General features: G+C 32.5%; 1 protein-coding gene across 1 annotated transcript; it reads right to left on the bottom strand.

The window, feature by feature from the left end:
- Window positions 1–767: 767 nt before the first annotated feature.
- LOC110791018 (uncharacterized) lies at window positions 768–5,903 on the bottom strand. Its single transcript, XM_021995778.2, has 5 exons — window positions 5,629–5,903; window positions 3,318–3,580; window positions 2,925–3,136; window positions 2,544–2,805; window positions 768–1,154 (listed from the first exon to the last, which is right to left on the bottom strand). Exons 1-5 carry the CDS (start codon window positions 5,726–5,728, stop codon window positions 861–863), a joined length of 1,131 nt encoding a protein of 376 aa, XP_021851470.1. The 5' UTR covers window positions 5,729–5,903; the 3' UTR covers window positions 768–860.
- Window positions 5,904–17,270: the final 11,367 nt, after the last annotated feature.

Raw genomic sequence — 17,270 nt, forward strand, 5'->3', positions numbered from 1 at the left:
GCACTAATTTGCGAATTGTGATATTTTATGTATGGAACGTGAATATTAGATGGTAAATGACGGTTAAATTAATGGCGCGAAGAAATTTTCTAAGACAAAATTTTTAAAAATAAAAAAATAACACTAGACCCATTTTTGACCCGAGACCCATTAGATCCATTGGATCTGGGTATGGGTCTGAATTTTTCAGACCCAATGAATCTAGGGCGGATCTGGGTCCGCCTAAAAAATATGGGTCTGGGTCTGGGTCTCACCAGACCCGTCCCAAATCCGGCCCATGCCCATCCCTACCACGTACTGACAGCCAAACCTTTTCTGAATCTTTGCCACATTAGAGGCTCAAACTCTAGTTTCTAACAAGGAAACAACATTAACATTATTTTTATTCAAAAATCAACTAAATTCTATAGCTTTTTTAGGCTTGTTTAGTCCTCTAACATTTAAGGTGCAAACACTACAAAAATTTGTATCTTTAACGACAACCTAATTACGACGGGTCAAAAAGGCTTTTGCGACGGGGTTAACAACCAAACAATGACGGGAATAACCGTCGCAAATGTCTTTTACGACGGGTTTAGGACGAATTTACGACGGGATTTCTATTAACGACGGCCCCCTTTTATGACGGGTTCGCGACAGGAAATCCCGTTGTTAATCAACGATTATTGGCCTTTCGCGACGGAATTTCCCGTCGTTAATAGTACAATTTCTTGTAGTGAAATGTTCATTAGATAGGTACGTGGACCCTTCCCTAAAAACATAGCATAGGAAACTTGAAATAATCATCACATTGATCACAAACAACAAGTATACATTGATCTACCAGTGTAATTGGTTAAACAAAATGTATTTGGTAATTCTCAAACAACAGATAATTGTGCTTTGAGAATAGCTTCACTAATGCCCTCAACATAAGGGAACATATGTCCAGAACCAGGTAGCTCATGGTAGTGAACCCAAGGCAAGTTTTGGGCTATGTACCGTTGTAGAGTCACCGGGACAAGCATATCCTCGTCGCCTTGCCAAAGGTGAACAGCTCCCTCATTGTTTGGGTATGGATTCTCTAACTGGATCGGATCGAATTCCCATTTTCCGAATCCAACTATCATGTCCCGGTGGATTGATTCGTATACTCCTTGCTGCCTCACAGGAAGCTAATATCACAAAAAATTAAATATATGTTACATTATTTTTTTTTGGCAATAATATATGCTACATTATTACTTCTCAAATGCATCAAAGTGGTATATGCATCAAAGTAACTTTTGAGACATGAGATGTCATGATCACTTTACAAGAAGCTTTAATCAAAGCATTTGTCTATGGAAAAACACATTGCATGAATTTCTAAAAAACGATAATATGCCACCACATTATTTTCTTTAAAGCATTTGTCTCAATTATACAACAAAACTACCAAACTTGTGGAAATTTGAAGCATTCATAAACACCAAAATTATCTACTCAAGTCAAGACACAAGGATGACCAAATCCGAACTAACCTGAACGAAAATTGAGTCAAACAACGAGTATGGAATAGTCGAATAGTACAATTCCACATTATTCATGTTAATAATTAATAATATACTCACAACAAATTGAGGATGTTGATTTCTAGACCAATTCGGATTTTACATTTTTATAAAACTATTTTTTATTATTACAAAATATTGAATTATTTGTATCCACATCTTCAAAGTATATGGATCTATAAGTAAAGGTTGAAAGTTCTTTGTCCATGTGATATAAAAGTACGAATTTTGATCGACATTTTCCATAAACGATAAGCTTTTTAATTAAGCATTTATTTAAGCATCAAATCACACAATATTTTTTCAAATGGAAAAATACACGGTCACACAATGTATATGGTGATGGATAAACATAATCCTACGGCCTATATCATTACTTGACTTTACTTCTCTCAAATCTCAATCTCAAAATCACGACAAAATATAGAAGACCAAGGAAATTTTGAAACATTATAAAAAATTATCTCTTCATCTTATTTTGTGCTATCAACGTCTTACCCAAGTGATAAATATTACAGATTCGAAATTTCCCTCTCTTGTTTGTAATTTAATGCCCTTGTGTTCAATTCAAACTAAAAAATCTTATCTCGTACGCTATTTTCATGTTAGTATCGCTATAGCAAAATTCTCCGACCTTATGGTTCTACCTTCGTTTCAAAATGATCTTTTATTCTTTTACGGTTCTTATTTGCAAAATATTAAGACAAAAGAAGAAGATAATATGGATAAAGTAATTAAGAGAAATGTGTAAAAGTGTGGATGGGCTTAAGAAAAAAAATTGAATAAAGTAAGAGAAATTGAGTGGAAAGTTGTAAATGTCGTGGGATTAGAAGGTAAGATAGTAAATTTTTATGTCCATAAGAATAAAGCAGAATGTAAAGAACATTATAAAACAAACAAATTAAAAACATACAGTGTAAAGATGATTTAAAAATATGTAATAAAACTATGATTAACAAGCGAAGTAAAAAGAATTAAAGTTAAATTGAAGATATATTGAAAGTTAATTACCGAATTTTCGGGTTTCATGAATTTGAACATGACTTCTCTATCTTGACGAGACAAGATCTCAGGACTGTGTTGAATAACACTTGAAGGTGAGAACCATTTTTGAGTTTGCCACCAATAAGTTAGCCATGGTAAATAGTGTGCTACACGAACGGACCATTGATCTTGGGGAAGTTGCATGTAATATGCTTCTTTTGTCAAGTTAGCTGGTAAAGTTGACCACCAATAATTCACAACTGGAGTTACTAATGATGCTCCTGCTAACCTGTTAATTATCCCATTGAACCATTAACCATACCAAAAATGATGAGCAAATAACAAACAGTAATTTAAAGAATGAAAAAATGTGGACAGTTGTAAGTTAGTAACATATATTATATATACCTGTGTGGAATGTACTTAAGCAAACCCCATACAGCTTCTCCACCCATAGAAAATCCGACCACATAAAATTTAGGGCCTAAATCAAGCTGATCAGCGAGCTCTTCTACGTCTAATGCAAGACTTTTTGGTGTTCGATTTGGATCCGGTGTGCTTTCACAATACCCAGGTCTATCAATACCAACAATATGTATCCCCAAGCTTTCGATTGTATCCTACAATAATAATATTAAGCCTAATTGAAATTATTTGACAGAACATAACATGCATTCCAATTCACTTCTGTTTTAATTTAAACATCCACCTATAATTAGTATGTGGTAAATTTATAGTCAAGTATAATTAGGTTGACCCATACAGGATTCCGTCAAAATATATAATTGATAAATAGCATACCGGAGAAACTTCAGTGGCAATGAATGCATGAAGCCTACAGGAGTCAAATCCATGAATAAAGATGAAATGGTGTTTTGCTTCATCTTTTGGCACTCCGTACTCTTTGTAGGCCAAATATCTTCCATCCCTCAGCTTCACCCTTGGTGCTGTTATTGTAGGGCCGCCTGGTGTACCAGTAACATTCGGTGCGGGAGGCCGGAGACCCTTGTCAGCCCATGCTAACAAAGCCACAAACACAACTACACCAATTTTGCTATAGACTCCTGAAAATTTTTGTGCTTTTTTTTTGTTATTTTTCTTTGTTTATCTAATAATATAATCAATTCGAATATATTACCAATCAATATCATCAACGTACGTTTAAGTCGGACCAGTTCAGATTTGGATCACGTACTTTGGTTTCGGATTAAAACCATATGAGTTAGATGCAATCACCCTAGCTTGTCCCGCATCTAAATAACGAGATATCGTATCTACATGTAACTGGGAAATAAAGATTGTGCGTCTATATGGAGGAGGGGACATGTCTAGGGTAATCCTCCTAATGGGGATCACCTTAATAATCCACATGGCAGATTTTTGTTGGCCCAATTTCGTAGTCCATTTTCCTTTTTAATAGAAATTAATTTGGTTCTCTAAATAATTAAAATCTAATTAATATTTTTTGTTAAAAAAGTACTTCACATAGGCTTTTACAGTTTGAGCTTGCACCATGGTGAAAGCTCAAACAGAAGAAGTCTCCACCATGGTTGAAGCTCAAACAGAAAAAGTCTCCACCATGGTTGAAACTCAAACAGAAGAAATCTCCACCATGTCCACCATAAAGCTCAAATTGTAAGAAGTCTCCATGTTAAAAAGTTTATTTTTGTTTATAACAAAACTTACAAAAGCTTCCACGATTTGAGTTTCTACCATGGTTGAGACTTCTGTTGTTTGAGCTCATACCATGGTAGGAGCTCAAACAAAACAAGCCTCAACCACGGTAGAAGCTCATACTGTGAAAATCTCCATGTTAAAATAAAAAAATAAAAAGTATTTCAATTTTTATTTATGATTTTAATTAGTGTTTTGTAATTTAATGTTTCAGAAAAATATACTCCCTCCGCCCCTTAATACTCGCACCGTTTATACTGGATACGCTTGCCAATGCACATCTTTGACCACCAATATCTTTAACTACATATTATAAAATTTATAAAAAATATTAATATTTTGAAAATATATATTAAAATGAAGCCAACAATATATTATATCTTAACATTTGTTTTCATATACTAGAAATAAAATAGGATCAAAGTGAATTATGTGAATAATGCAAAAAGTCAAAACGGTGCGAGTATTAAGGGACAGAGTGAGTAATAATTATTTATTTGATTAATTTATTAATTATTGATTATATGTTAATGAAAATAGGGTACAAAGGGTAAAAGATAAAAGAAATATAAAAAGGATAGTTAGATCATTTAATAAGGCGATAACATAAAAAGGTGAGTAATACTAGAACGGGGTTTAATAAGCCCCTTAATTTATAGGAAATGTCAACCACATTGTTGTCACCAAAAAGACAAACTTGCATAATACTGTCATAAAATATGTACAACACATACGTATGCCTAGCCGCCTAGGTCTAGCAACTAGCAAGCCCACATGTAAGAGAGCAGTCTCCAATCAATTATTTTTTTAATTTTTTTTAATCTCGCTTCAGATCCAATCTCCTCTTTCATCTCGAAAGTCAAAAAAATATAATAATTAATTTACTTTTTATTTTACATTGGAAAATTCAACTATTTGCTCGTAGAATAATACCACTGATAAACAACTTACAAATTACGAAGTACTCCCTCTATATATATTAATCCTCGTCTCGCACCGCTTTTCTTTTTTCGAATCGTTCCTTAATATTTGTATCGCTTTCAAAAATGATTTTTATTTTATTAAAATTACATTATTTCTCACACTTACCTACTATCCCACTCTCTACAGGTTATCTAATCGGTAGAGTTTGAAAATTCGAGTCATTACTTAGAAAGAGTTAATCAGATTTAGCAACAGTAATCAGAAGATTATGATTAGACAAATATTATACACAGACCCCACAACAGAAGTAGAGAGAAACCCAAATAAAAATTCAAACTTAAAGCGCATAATCACAATGACCTACAAAATCATAAAAACCTTGAAATCAGACAAACACCAACATTTATGTTCTGGAATTAGACATGATTGATTAGCCTTCATCACGATATAAGAAAAATATTGAAATCCAAACTACATTGATAATAAAATCGAAACAGGATATAAGAAAACAAACCTAAAGAAAATGGGAAAGATGATGACTTAGAATTAGATTTGCGGGTGTGAGCTCTAGCTGAAGCGGCGGATATCTTCTTACTCTTCTCTTCTCCTTTCATTTTCTCTCTCAACTTTTGATTAATTCTGAATCAGACTTGTAACTGATTTTGGAAATATAGCATTTATTTTTGCCAATTATATACTAAAAAAATCCCCAAGAAAATTAAACCTTGTTTATTAATTTTTTTTTCCTTTAATTTGGTGGCATGTTAACTACGGCCACGGACTACGTTCGCTCTTTAAAGCGATGTTTGGAGCAGCATGTACCTTGGACGACTAGTTTTTTTATTTGAATATTCAGCTGGTGGTGACCTCGTCGAAAATGATTTTAATTAAAGTAATATTTACACTAATATAAACTTGGACCACGCTAATTTAGCGTGGATCAGGGCAACGGAGTAATTTGTATGGACAACATGTGTAACTGTCACGTGACAGTCATTTTGTGATTTTAAATAGTAACTATATGTGTATTATAATAACTATGTGTTTTAAAGAGTTACTATGTGTTTTGTAGAGTTTTAATGCGATTTGTGTCTAACCCACTTTATATACGTTTTAAACTTTTTTATTTTTCAAAATTTCAGATATACATTCTGTTCATTTCTCTTTCATTTCTCTCTCTTCATTTTCTGTCTATGCTTTTCAAAATTTAGCCCAAATTTCTAGGTTTTGTTCGATTTTATTCGTAATTATCTTATAATTCTTATAATTGGATCTATTAGACGAGGAAAAATTGGAGGAAGTAGAAGATCAAGAAGGAGGTTCGTCGTTGCCAAAACCGAATCGAAGAATTTGCGCTCGTCTACAAATCTTCGCAAGAATTTTTAGAGATCACATCTCGGTTTGTTATTTTTTAAAGAATTTTAAGTATATTTTTATTTAAAATCGAAAATATTTGTTGTTTTGCCGAAATATCGTTTTCACTTCGCGAATTCGATCAGTGAATTCACGATTTTAAAAAGTAACTATATGAGTAATACAGTAACTATATGGTTTAAAGAGGTACTATGTAATTTTAATGGTTACTATATGTGTACAATAGTTACTATATTATTTTAATGGTTATCATATGTGTACAATAGTTATTATTTTGTTGAGTGGTTTGAAATGTTTGTTGTTTTATTGAAATTAGGGTTAGTGTTTCACATAGTTAGTATATAAATGATATAGTTACCTTTAATTTATGTTGCGAAATACTCCCTCCGTCCCTTAATACTCGCACCGGTTTGACCGGTGCGGAGTTTAAGACATTTAAATTGACTTATTAATTTAATGGGTGTTAGTTGATAGTGGGGTGTTTTTTTTAATATAGTTTGTGGGAAATGGGTAAGAGGTGGAGAGTGGTGAGTGGATGTGTGAATTTTTAAATGATTTATTGCAGGGAATAAGGGTGTAGGTGGGGTTAGTAAGTAATGTGAGAATAATATAATATTGGTATAAATGTCCATTTATAGAAGCGATGCAAGTATTAAGGGACGGCCCGAAAAGGAAAGCGGTGCAAGTATTAAGGGACGGAGGGAGTAGTGTTTTTAATAGTCACTGGAATGTTCGTTGTGTTTGTGTTAGTATTAGTTTTTAGAGTAACTATTTTTTTAAAAAGTTACTATAACTTTAAAACAGTAACTATATGTTTAAAATAGTTACTATATTATTTAGAAATTTATTATAAGTTTAAAACAGTAACTATGTGTTTAAGATAGTGATTATGTTATGAACAATTTATAATGACTTTTTGATAAATAATAGTTACTATACGATTACATTATGTACTATGTTATTTAGAGTATGTTTTTGTTCACTTCTTAGATAGTGGCTATATGATTATAATGGTTACTATATGTGTACAATAGTTACTATATTATAATAATAGTCCCTATGTTTTATATAGTTACTATATTTTTGAAATAGGTACTATGTTTATTTTATCATGATTTGTTACCATATGTTTATTTTCTTCAATAGTTACTATATTATTTATATAGTTACTATATGTTTGAAATATGTATTATGTTTATTTTATCATGATTAGTTACCATAAGTTTATATTCTTCAATAGTATTTGTATGTTTTATATAGTTACTATAGGTTTGAAATAGTTACTATTTTAATTTATTATGTTCTGTGCATGTTTTTGATGTTATTCTATATTTTTAGTGATAGAGTTACTATATTATTATCACACCAACTATGTCTGCGACTATGTGACTACATGACCATGAATAATATTTATAGGTATTATATCTTGTATAATAGTAACTATATGTTTGATATAGTTATTATGTACTCCCTCCATTTCTTTTTGTTGTATCTGTTTCCATTTTAAGCGTTTCTTTTTGTTGTATCCGTTTCTATTTTTGGACATACATTGTCTCCTAAAATACCCTTACATTTCTATCTAATTACCAAAATACCTAAAGATTCCCCACCTAAATTTCCTCACCCCTATTATTTAATTCTTTTCCCTTCCCCATATACCCACTCTCTCACCTCCTTTATCACCCATCATTATCACTCCTATCTCTTACCTTATTTCTTTATTATTTTCTCTCTTCTTTTTTTTATTATAATCTCTTACATACAATCATTTTTCTTACACCCAATCATTACACTTATACCAATACAAACCAAGATTCCAATTTTCTTAAAAACTCCCCACTTTTTGAAATGGATACATCAAAAAGAAATGGAGGGAGTATATTATAAAGTTTTTTTTATGTTCTTTGTTGTCCTCTATGTTATTATTAATAAGAGTTACTATGTTATGATCACATTAACTATATGATCATAACAATAACTATATATGCAACTCTGCTAATATATGACTATCATTAATATTAAAATATACAATATCATGTATAACAGTAACTATATATTTTTAATAGTTACTATGTTATCATTTTGTTCTTTTTATGTTCTTTTTTTTTTTGTATCTATGTTATTAGTAATAAGAGTGACTAACAGTAACTATATGACTATAACAATAACTATATCTGCAATTCTGCGAATATCTTACCACCATTCATTCTAAGAGTTATTGTATGATGCATAATAGAAACTACTACGTATATGTTTTACATAGTTACTATGTCATTTTTTCACACTTAAATGTTAAATTATTAACTTAGTTTATATATTATTAATTCAGAAATACAAAGATGATTCATCTAGAATTGAAGCCATGCGAAGAATAACTTTTGCAAGGAAAATAGAAGCAGGGGAAGAAGAAGAAGAAGAAAATTTTGACAACAATGAAAACCAAGGACGTGGTAGAGAAAGAGAGGACGTGTTGGTGTAAAGAAGGGACGTGGACGTGGCGATTAGTACTTTTTAGTTCAAAAACATTTGAGTTTAATGTGTCTTATTGAATAGATGTAAATAATTAGAATGCCGTAGCTAAAAACAACTAATCGTGTAGTTAATGTTTTCTTAATTATTGTTCAAGAGTTATAAATACTCTTACTTTTGATATTGTTACTCTTTTTTTATTTCAGTAATTATATGAAATAATAGTAACTATAATCGAAAAAGTTACTATATAACCTCTAAAGCATCTATATTATATTGTTTATTTTAAAATATACTTCGTAGTAATTGTTCTACAGTTAAAATTACTTTTCTATATGATTTAGTTACTCTTTAGATAGAATAGTTATTCTTATTGAAATGGCTATATTATTATTTTTTCATAGTTACTATTATGAAGATATAGTTACTTTACGGAACATATAGTTACACTTTGGATAAAATAGTTATTCTTATCGAAATGACTATTTTTTTCATAGTTACTATTATGAACATATAGTTAATTTACAAAAATACCCTTGTCCACGCTAATTATAGCGTGGACCGGGTCCATACAAGTGAGATTGTTAAAGTAATCTATAAACAAAACCTTCCCTGTTAGACGGCCTCTTTACCCACGCGCGTAATGTCACGCGCATAATAAAATGCATTTTAATTTCTCTCTCCTGATCGTTTCTCCTCTCTCTCCCCTCTCCTCGTCTCTCCCCTCTCTCCTGCTGGTGCGCTCCTCTCTCCTCTCGTCGCTCCTCTGTCTCGCCGGAGACAACCATCACCATGTCGGCAGGTTCCGCACCTATGTCAGTACCCTCTGCTTCTTATATCCTATGGTTCACCTAAAAACCTTACGGACGTTCTTACCCTCTGCTTCTTATATCCTATGTTTCTTTAGGATCTTGTAGTGGACATGGTGCTTGCTTTAGGATTAGTGACTTGAGAGTTCTGAAATCTGTTAGCTTAAGAGTTCCGATATCTGTTGAAAATACCAACCTCTGATAAACATATTCGATGTCATTAGCTGCTAATTCTATCACAAGATTAGTGTTAATAGTTTCCGAAATCCCAAAGGAAAATGAATTAGGCCCTGCACCCTGTATGCATTTTCAGTTAATGAGAGACTGTGCCCACTGTGGCAATAGTTTTGCAGATAAATATGAAATGCAGAATCTGTCAGCTCAACGTAACTGAAACTGTAACTCCATCAGCCATCTTACGGAGATTAGCTTGGAGTCCTTTTGACTATTGCAGCTTATGCTTGATTCTGGTTGCAATTGATTGTGCTTATATTCATTTGGCTTTTAGTGCTATTGTAAAATAAACATGGTAGTTATGATAAAGTTTGTTTTAGTTAGGATTAAGTTTCTACTTTGAGTTTCCATTCAGCTCTGGTGGGAAGTAAGAAAGAAGCGTTGGTGGAGCCAATTGCAGACAATTGTCAGAGCTCTTGTACAAAGAGACTGTAAAAAACTACTGGAAGACAATTGCAGAGCTCATTCCTAAAGAAGTTCCTGATACAGTTCGAAAAGATGGAAGAAAGAACAGGAAAAGAAGCCTTATACTGATGTGATCCAAAAGCCTGGGAGGTCGACTGGTCTTGCAAGTACTTAAACACACTACTCCCAACTCCCAAGTCCCAAGCACCTAGTACTAGTTGACTAATTGTATTTGTTTTAGCTTTTTAAATAACCATGCGAGAGTTTAATAATGTACATTTGTTGATCTCATTATATACATGCCCTTTTAGTTAAAAATTGTATTATTTTAGTCATACTTTTGTTATATTTAGTTGAGAAATAAAATGATAAGAGTTACATTTAAGTCAATTATTGTATGAGTTATACTTTTGTTATATTTAGTTAAGAAATAAAATGATTTAGTTGAATTTTTCTCCATTTTAGTTTTATTGTTTTATTTATAATTAAATTAGTTTTAGTTAAGCTTAATATATTTAAGTTAAGATTAAAGTTGTTTTAGTTAGGCATAATTTCTTTTTAGTTTTGAGAAAAGTTTCGATTTAGTTAAAATTAATATTGTTTTAGTTAAAACGAAATTATGCTTAACCGATTGCTTAACTAATTGAATTTTAGGCTTAACAAATACGAGTACTTTCTTTATAACTGTAAACTTATTGGTCTAATTGCTTAACTAATTAGTTTCAGTGCTTAACTAATTGGTTCCATTACTCAACTATTCGGTTCGATTTCCTTGACTAATTAATTTCAATGCTTAACGAATTGGCTTCAGTGCTCAACTAATTTGTTACAGTGCTTACCTAATTTGTTTCGTTGATTTCCGTTGTTTAACTAATTGGTTTCGTTGCTTAACTAATTGGATTTCAAACTTAACTAATTGAATTTCAAACTTAACTAATTGATTTCATTGTTTAATTAATTGGTTCCATTGTTTAATTAATTGGTTTCGTTGCTTGACTAATTGGTTTCGTTGCTTGACTAATTAGTTTCAGTGCTTAATTAATTGGTTCCATTGCTTAACTATTTGATTTCATTGCTTAACTACTTGGTTCTAGTGGTTAATTAATTGGTTTCAGTGCTTAACTAATTGGTTCTATTGCTTAACTAGTTGGTTCCAGTGCTTAAAAACACGTAAGTAAAAACAAAATTATTTTTAAAAACGAATTTAACTTAACTGGAATGATGAATAACCAAAACGAAACTAATCCTAACCAAAATCAAATTCTAAAAAAAATCTTAACTAAAATTCAGAAATACGTAACTAAAAATCAAAAAATCATAACTAATTCTCAAAAAATCTTGACTAAAACTCAAAAAAAATATGTAATTAAAACTTATGAAATCTTAACCAAAACTTAAAGAAATGTAATTAAAACTTATGAAATATTAACTAAAACTCAAGAAAATGTAACTAAAACTTTTAAATCTTAACTAAAACTCAAAAAAAAAAAAAAAACTAAAACTCAAAAATCATAACTATAACTTGGAAAATATTAACTAAAACTTCTAAAATCATAATTAAAACCCAAAAAATCTTAACTAAAACTTTCAAAATCATAATTAAACCTCATAAAATTTATGAAATCATAACAAAAGCTCGAAAACACATAACTAAAACTTTTTGAAATCATAACTAAACCTCGGAAAACCTTTACTAAAACTTATAAATTTTAACTAAATCTCAGAAAATCATAACTAGACCTTAAAATATTAATCTTAACTAAAATTTTCTAACCTTAACTAAAAGTTATAAAACCTTAACTAAAACTCAAAAATGTTAAAGTAAAACACGTAACTAACTTCTCAAATCATAACTAATCTTTAAAAAATCTTAACTACACCTTAAAATTTATTCTTAACTATAAATTTCTAATCATAACTAAAACACGAAAAATCTTAACTAAACCTTTTGAAATAACTAAAGTCGAAAATTTTAATTGAAACTCATAAACACACAACAACTCAGAAAATCTTAACTAAAATCCAAATAATCTCAACTAAAACTCGAAAAATCATAACAATATAAAAAATGTTACCTTTACTAAAACAAAATAATATTAACTACAAAAAACTAATCATAACAAAAACGAAATTATTGGTAACTAACACAATTAATCGTAACTAAAAAAATTTAATTGTACCTAAAACGAAATAAATCTTAACTGAAACAAAAATAATAAAAAAATTTACATAGTCATTGACTAAACCCTAAAACCTTGATGTAGGCAGCCACACCCAACCACTCTGTTTGCCCTCACGCGATAACTGTCAGTGCCGCAAGTCCACGAATCTTGCCAGAGACATTTTGTTGTTCCTTCGCGTCGCAACCACCAGCAGGAATCTTGCTCGCCAACCTACACCGCACCACCGCCAACACCTGTCAGATCGACGAGGCGAAGTTGGTAAGCGATTATGCGACTATAATTCAGAGAAGACGAGGCGAAGTTGGCGGAGAACTGGAGGTCGCAAATCTCCTTCCTCTCCTTCCTTCACCGCTTTTCTCCATCTATCGCTATTCCTAGTCCACCGCAATATATTCTCGATCGGTAGCGGCGGCGAGATCCTCCGACCAATTAAAAAGTACTTGTTGCAAAGCTTTGCTCGCAGCCATTGCCACTAGTAAGGAATTAGAGCCACCAACACATCCTTTGTTCGATCTACAAAAACCGCAACCATAAGAAAAATCACAGGTTCTTAAATAACTCAATGAATTTTCTTCAAAATCAAAGAAACATTTAATAAAATTGTTGTTGATTAAAGAGGAGAGGAGAGTACCAGAGGAGATCAACGACGGAGGAGAGAAGTTGTTGTTGTGTCGGCGACTCTTCTCCTTCCTTCGTCGCTCTTTCGTTTCCGAGCTCGTTGTTCGCCGGCCACAAGAGGAAGGAAAGAGAAAGTTTTCGAACAAAGATGAGGAGGAGAAAGAGGATGGAAGTTGTCGGATGCGAAAGGAGGAAAGAGAGAGAAAGTTGCGTTTGAGGTGAGAGAGACAAAAATGGTGAACAATGATTTAAAAATAAAACAATTGAGTTGGAAGCAGCTTTTTGAAGGAAATAATGCCCTTGGTCCAAATATGCATTTAATGGTAAGTCTAATAAATGCGGTTCAGTGTTAATTATACAAGTTAATAATTCAGTGAGATCAAGTGAACTGAATGCCTAGCTAGAGGCCGCTTCAGTTCACGTGGAATTAATAATATTAATCCACAACTTACTCTTGACTGAACCCGTAGGGTCACACAAATAGTACGTGAACGGATCAAGTATTTAATGGAATTAAATACTCCATCTATGGATATTCGGAATCGACGGATCTCGGTTCCAGTGGGAGCTGAAATCGTCAAAGGCAAATTATGGATACTCCGGAAACGATGATATTGCCGGAAACGGGAATATGGATGGTATCAGAAATATAAATATTATCCAAGTCGTAGATGTTGCCGGAAACGGAAACATGGTACGTATCGGAATATATTATCGGAAATGGAAATATTGCCGGAATCGGAAATATTGCCGGAAACGGAAATATTGTCAGAATCGGAAATATTATCGGAATCGGAAAATAATTCCGGAATCGGAAATATTAAATATTTGTTCGAAACGGAAATTAATTCCGGAATCGGAAATATTAAGTATTGTTCGAATCGGAAATGAATTCCGGAATCGGAAAATTAATCGGAAGCACGCCGTACGAAATAAGCATCGGACGAGCTTGCTAGACGAAGGCCCAGCACGAAGCCAGGCCCACGTCCAGCAAGCCCAGCACGCGACACAAGCAGCCAAAGGCACGCCAGGCCCAGCGCGCCAAGGCTGCGAGGCAGCGAGCTCGTGTGGGCTGCCAGCGATGGGCTTCGCGCGCGCGCGGGCATGGCCTGCTCGCATGTGGGCCGTGCTCGTGTGCGTGTTGGAGTTTGTGCGTACATCGAACCCTACAATAATTAGGATTAGATTAAGTTTCTGAATTACTAGTTTTAATGGAACTCTAATTCTAATAAAGTTAGAAATCTTGAGTCCTAGTAAAATTCCAATTCCATATTCCTACTCTATAAATATGTGATGGCATTCACAAATTTATAACACATAATTTTCAATCATACAACTAGTTTTAAGGATTAAAACTAAAGTATATTATTTGCCATAATATCCGAAATTATTCATAGAACCTTAGGTGCAATTCTAGTTAATTAAATCTAAGGCGGATCCGAACGTGCTGTGGACTATCTACGAAGGGACGACAATTGGAGTCCTAGGCTTGTTCTTGTTCGGTTCGGGCGCAGCTAGGGAGGGCACACTACAAAGTGTATGTGTCCTAAATTATGCTAATTGTTATGTGGCAATTAATTTGGATTCCTAGCTTTATGGTTTTTTCCGCATGATTTATATTCATTTATATGTATAATAACCTAACAGTGGTATCACGAGCCTCTAATTAATTCCATAATAATTAGTTAACATAGTTAAATTTTATAAATTTGCAATGAATTAAAGGGGTGATTAATTCGAAATTTCAAATTTTGGTAATTAATTGCAAATTCGTGCGATTATTTAATTATATGTTCGCAGAATTTTCGGCAGTTTAGTCAATAATGGTCGGAATCGTATAATTTTATAGTGTATTTCGCATGTAAACGGCGTTTTAAAATTTTAATTAAAATCTTAGATTTGATGCCGAACCCAGAATTCCCAAATTCGAGGCCTACCTATGACTTTTCGGAGGTTTTAGTTTTTCGAACGCAAAATTTGTAATTTTTAAGATGTTAAATTAAATATTTGCGCTTCTTGTTGTTAAATTTTGAATTTTTTGATTGACCTACTGTGTATGTTTAACAAATTTATATGCCTAAGCTAGTTAATTATACAACCTAATTTGTAATTGTAATTAATTTGTTGAAATTCCAATAATTTAGAATTTGATTTGATTTTCATAATTAATTGAGAATTCAATAAGGTATCCATGATTAAAAAGCACCATAAAAATTGTTAATTTTTGATAAATTTTAAAATTTTATGACCTAGATTTGAATCCATAATCGGAAATTAATTGAATAATAAATTTTCGATTTTTCGCCCTAAATTTATGAAATTAATATGATTTATTAATTTGTCTATAAATTTGAATTAAAAAGTTTTAATTTTTTTTATATAATTCGCTCATGAATGTTGCACGCAAAAAGCAATGGACGCTACGTGTTACCCTTAAGGGGTGTTGTATAGTGCGATCATGCGACGACGAGCAAGGGAGCTCGTCGTCCATGCGGTACGAATGCAGCGAGCAACGGGCATGGCATGCACGCAAGGCAGTAGGCTGCCTGGGCGTGTGTGCTGCGAGCCATGGGCGATGGGCGATGAGGCAAGGCACAAGGAGCGAGAAGACGCGTGTGGGTAGCGAGGGATGCTGCGCCACAGCGCGCGCTGCCTCGCCCAGCGAGCAGACCAGAACTCGTCGAGCAAAGCGGGCTACGCGCATGCGTGGCTGGGCTGGCTGCGTATGCTTATGGCCTGCTCGTGCATTGCTATACGATCATTCGAGGGGCGTTGATGCCTCGTGCACTCGACGGGGTATGGGCGCAAGCCCATGGCCTCGTCTTGATCCGATTGATGCGCTTTGAATTTAATTTTAAATTTTCAGTTCGGAAACGATTTAATTAATTTTAAAATTCGTAATTTTATTTTTTCTCGGAATTTAATTTTGAATAATCTAATTATTATAAATTTTATTTATACTAATTATTTTACTAAAATTAAAACCTTTTGAATAAATTAAATTTTTTTTATTTAATTTAACTGAAAATAAATTAAAGGATTCAAATAATAATTTATGTGAGCTTTAAATTTTAATTAAATTTGTATGTTTCCGGTTAGACTAGGAAATACAATTTTATGTTTAAAATTAGTAAAGCATGTAAATTTTTTGGTTTAAGTGGGAGCTTTTAGTCATAAACTCATGATTAGGTCTACATTCCTTTAAGGTTAAAACAACTTGATTAGAATTAATAAGGATTGAATAATTGGTAGATTATTGGAAGCCTTGATTAATTGCTGCAAATATTTATGTGATGCATAATATGTTCTACTAACCAGCTATGTGGGCCATTCATTGATAAATGAATGGGTGAATGGTATATATTGTATATGTACTGTTTTGCAGGTTATTGAAAATGAATAGTATGACCCAAATAGGATAGTAAATATGGTCTGCGTACCATTAATTTGAATGTAATATTGGTCTAAAGTACCAAATTTTATTGCTTTAAATATGGTATGCGTACCATCAAATAGTTGTAATTAGTTTAAATTATAGCTTATCCTATTTGAAGAAAATGGCGCCTCCTATGGAGAATTCAAGACAAAGTTTCCAATCCATTTTCAAGACGGACTTTGAAGTTGAAGCTTCAAGATGAAGCCGAGCCATACTAGATCACATTTATATCTTATTCATGCTTTAAGTTATTTATTGCTTTAAACATGTCTTAATTATGCATGAGATTATGGCTTGATTATGTTGCATGATTAAGGATTTTAGTTCACTTAAAATCTAACCAACATAGTAAGAGACTTAAGTTCCAAACTTTAAAAATTGAGTTAAAAGGTGCCATGCAAAAATAACACTTACTTGGATAACCTTTACATCAATCTTAGTAATAGTTTTCCGCCTAAGAGAGGTGTTATTTATTCATCCTAAAGGGGTAAGGTACACAAATAATTGTGAGTACATGTTAATTTTGGTGAAACTCAACGATATAAGTAAGGAGTCCTTTTATGTCGTGGCAAATGAGACAGGTTTACCTAATAAGTTCTTAGACGTACCTATCAACCAAGAGTAGTTT

The sequence above is a fragment of the Spinacia oleracea genome, chromosome 5 (assembly GCF_020520425.1).
Source record: "Spinacia oleracea cultivar Varoflay chromosome 5, BTI_SOV_V1, whole genome shotgun sequence".
Lineage (NCBI taxonomy): Eukaryota > Viridiplantae > Streptophyta > Magnoliopsida > Caryophyllales > Amaranthaceae > Spinacia > Spinacia oleracea.

Bases quoted from the DNA above. Each gene is read 5' to 3' on its own strand.
- LOC110791018 (XM_021995778.2), bottom strand. From the start codon at position 5,728: ATGAAAGGAGAAGAGAAGAGTAAGAAGATATCCGCCGCTTCAGCTAGA. The intron at 3,137-3,317 runs GTATGCTATTTA...TTATTATTGTAG, and splicing joins TTGCCACTGAAGTTTCTCCG to GATACAATCGAAAGCTTGGG. The intron at 2,806-2,924 runs GTATATATAATA...GATAATTAACAG, and splicing joins CTTAAGTACATTCCACACAG to GTTAGCAGGAGCATCATTAG.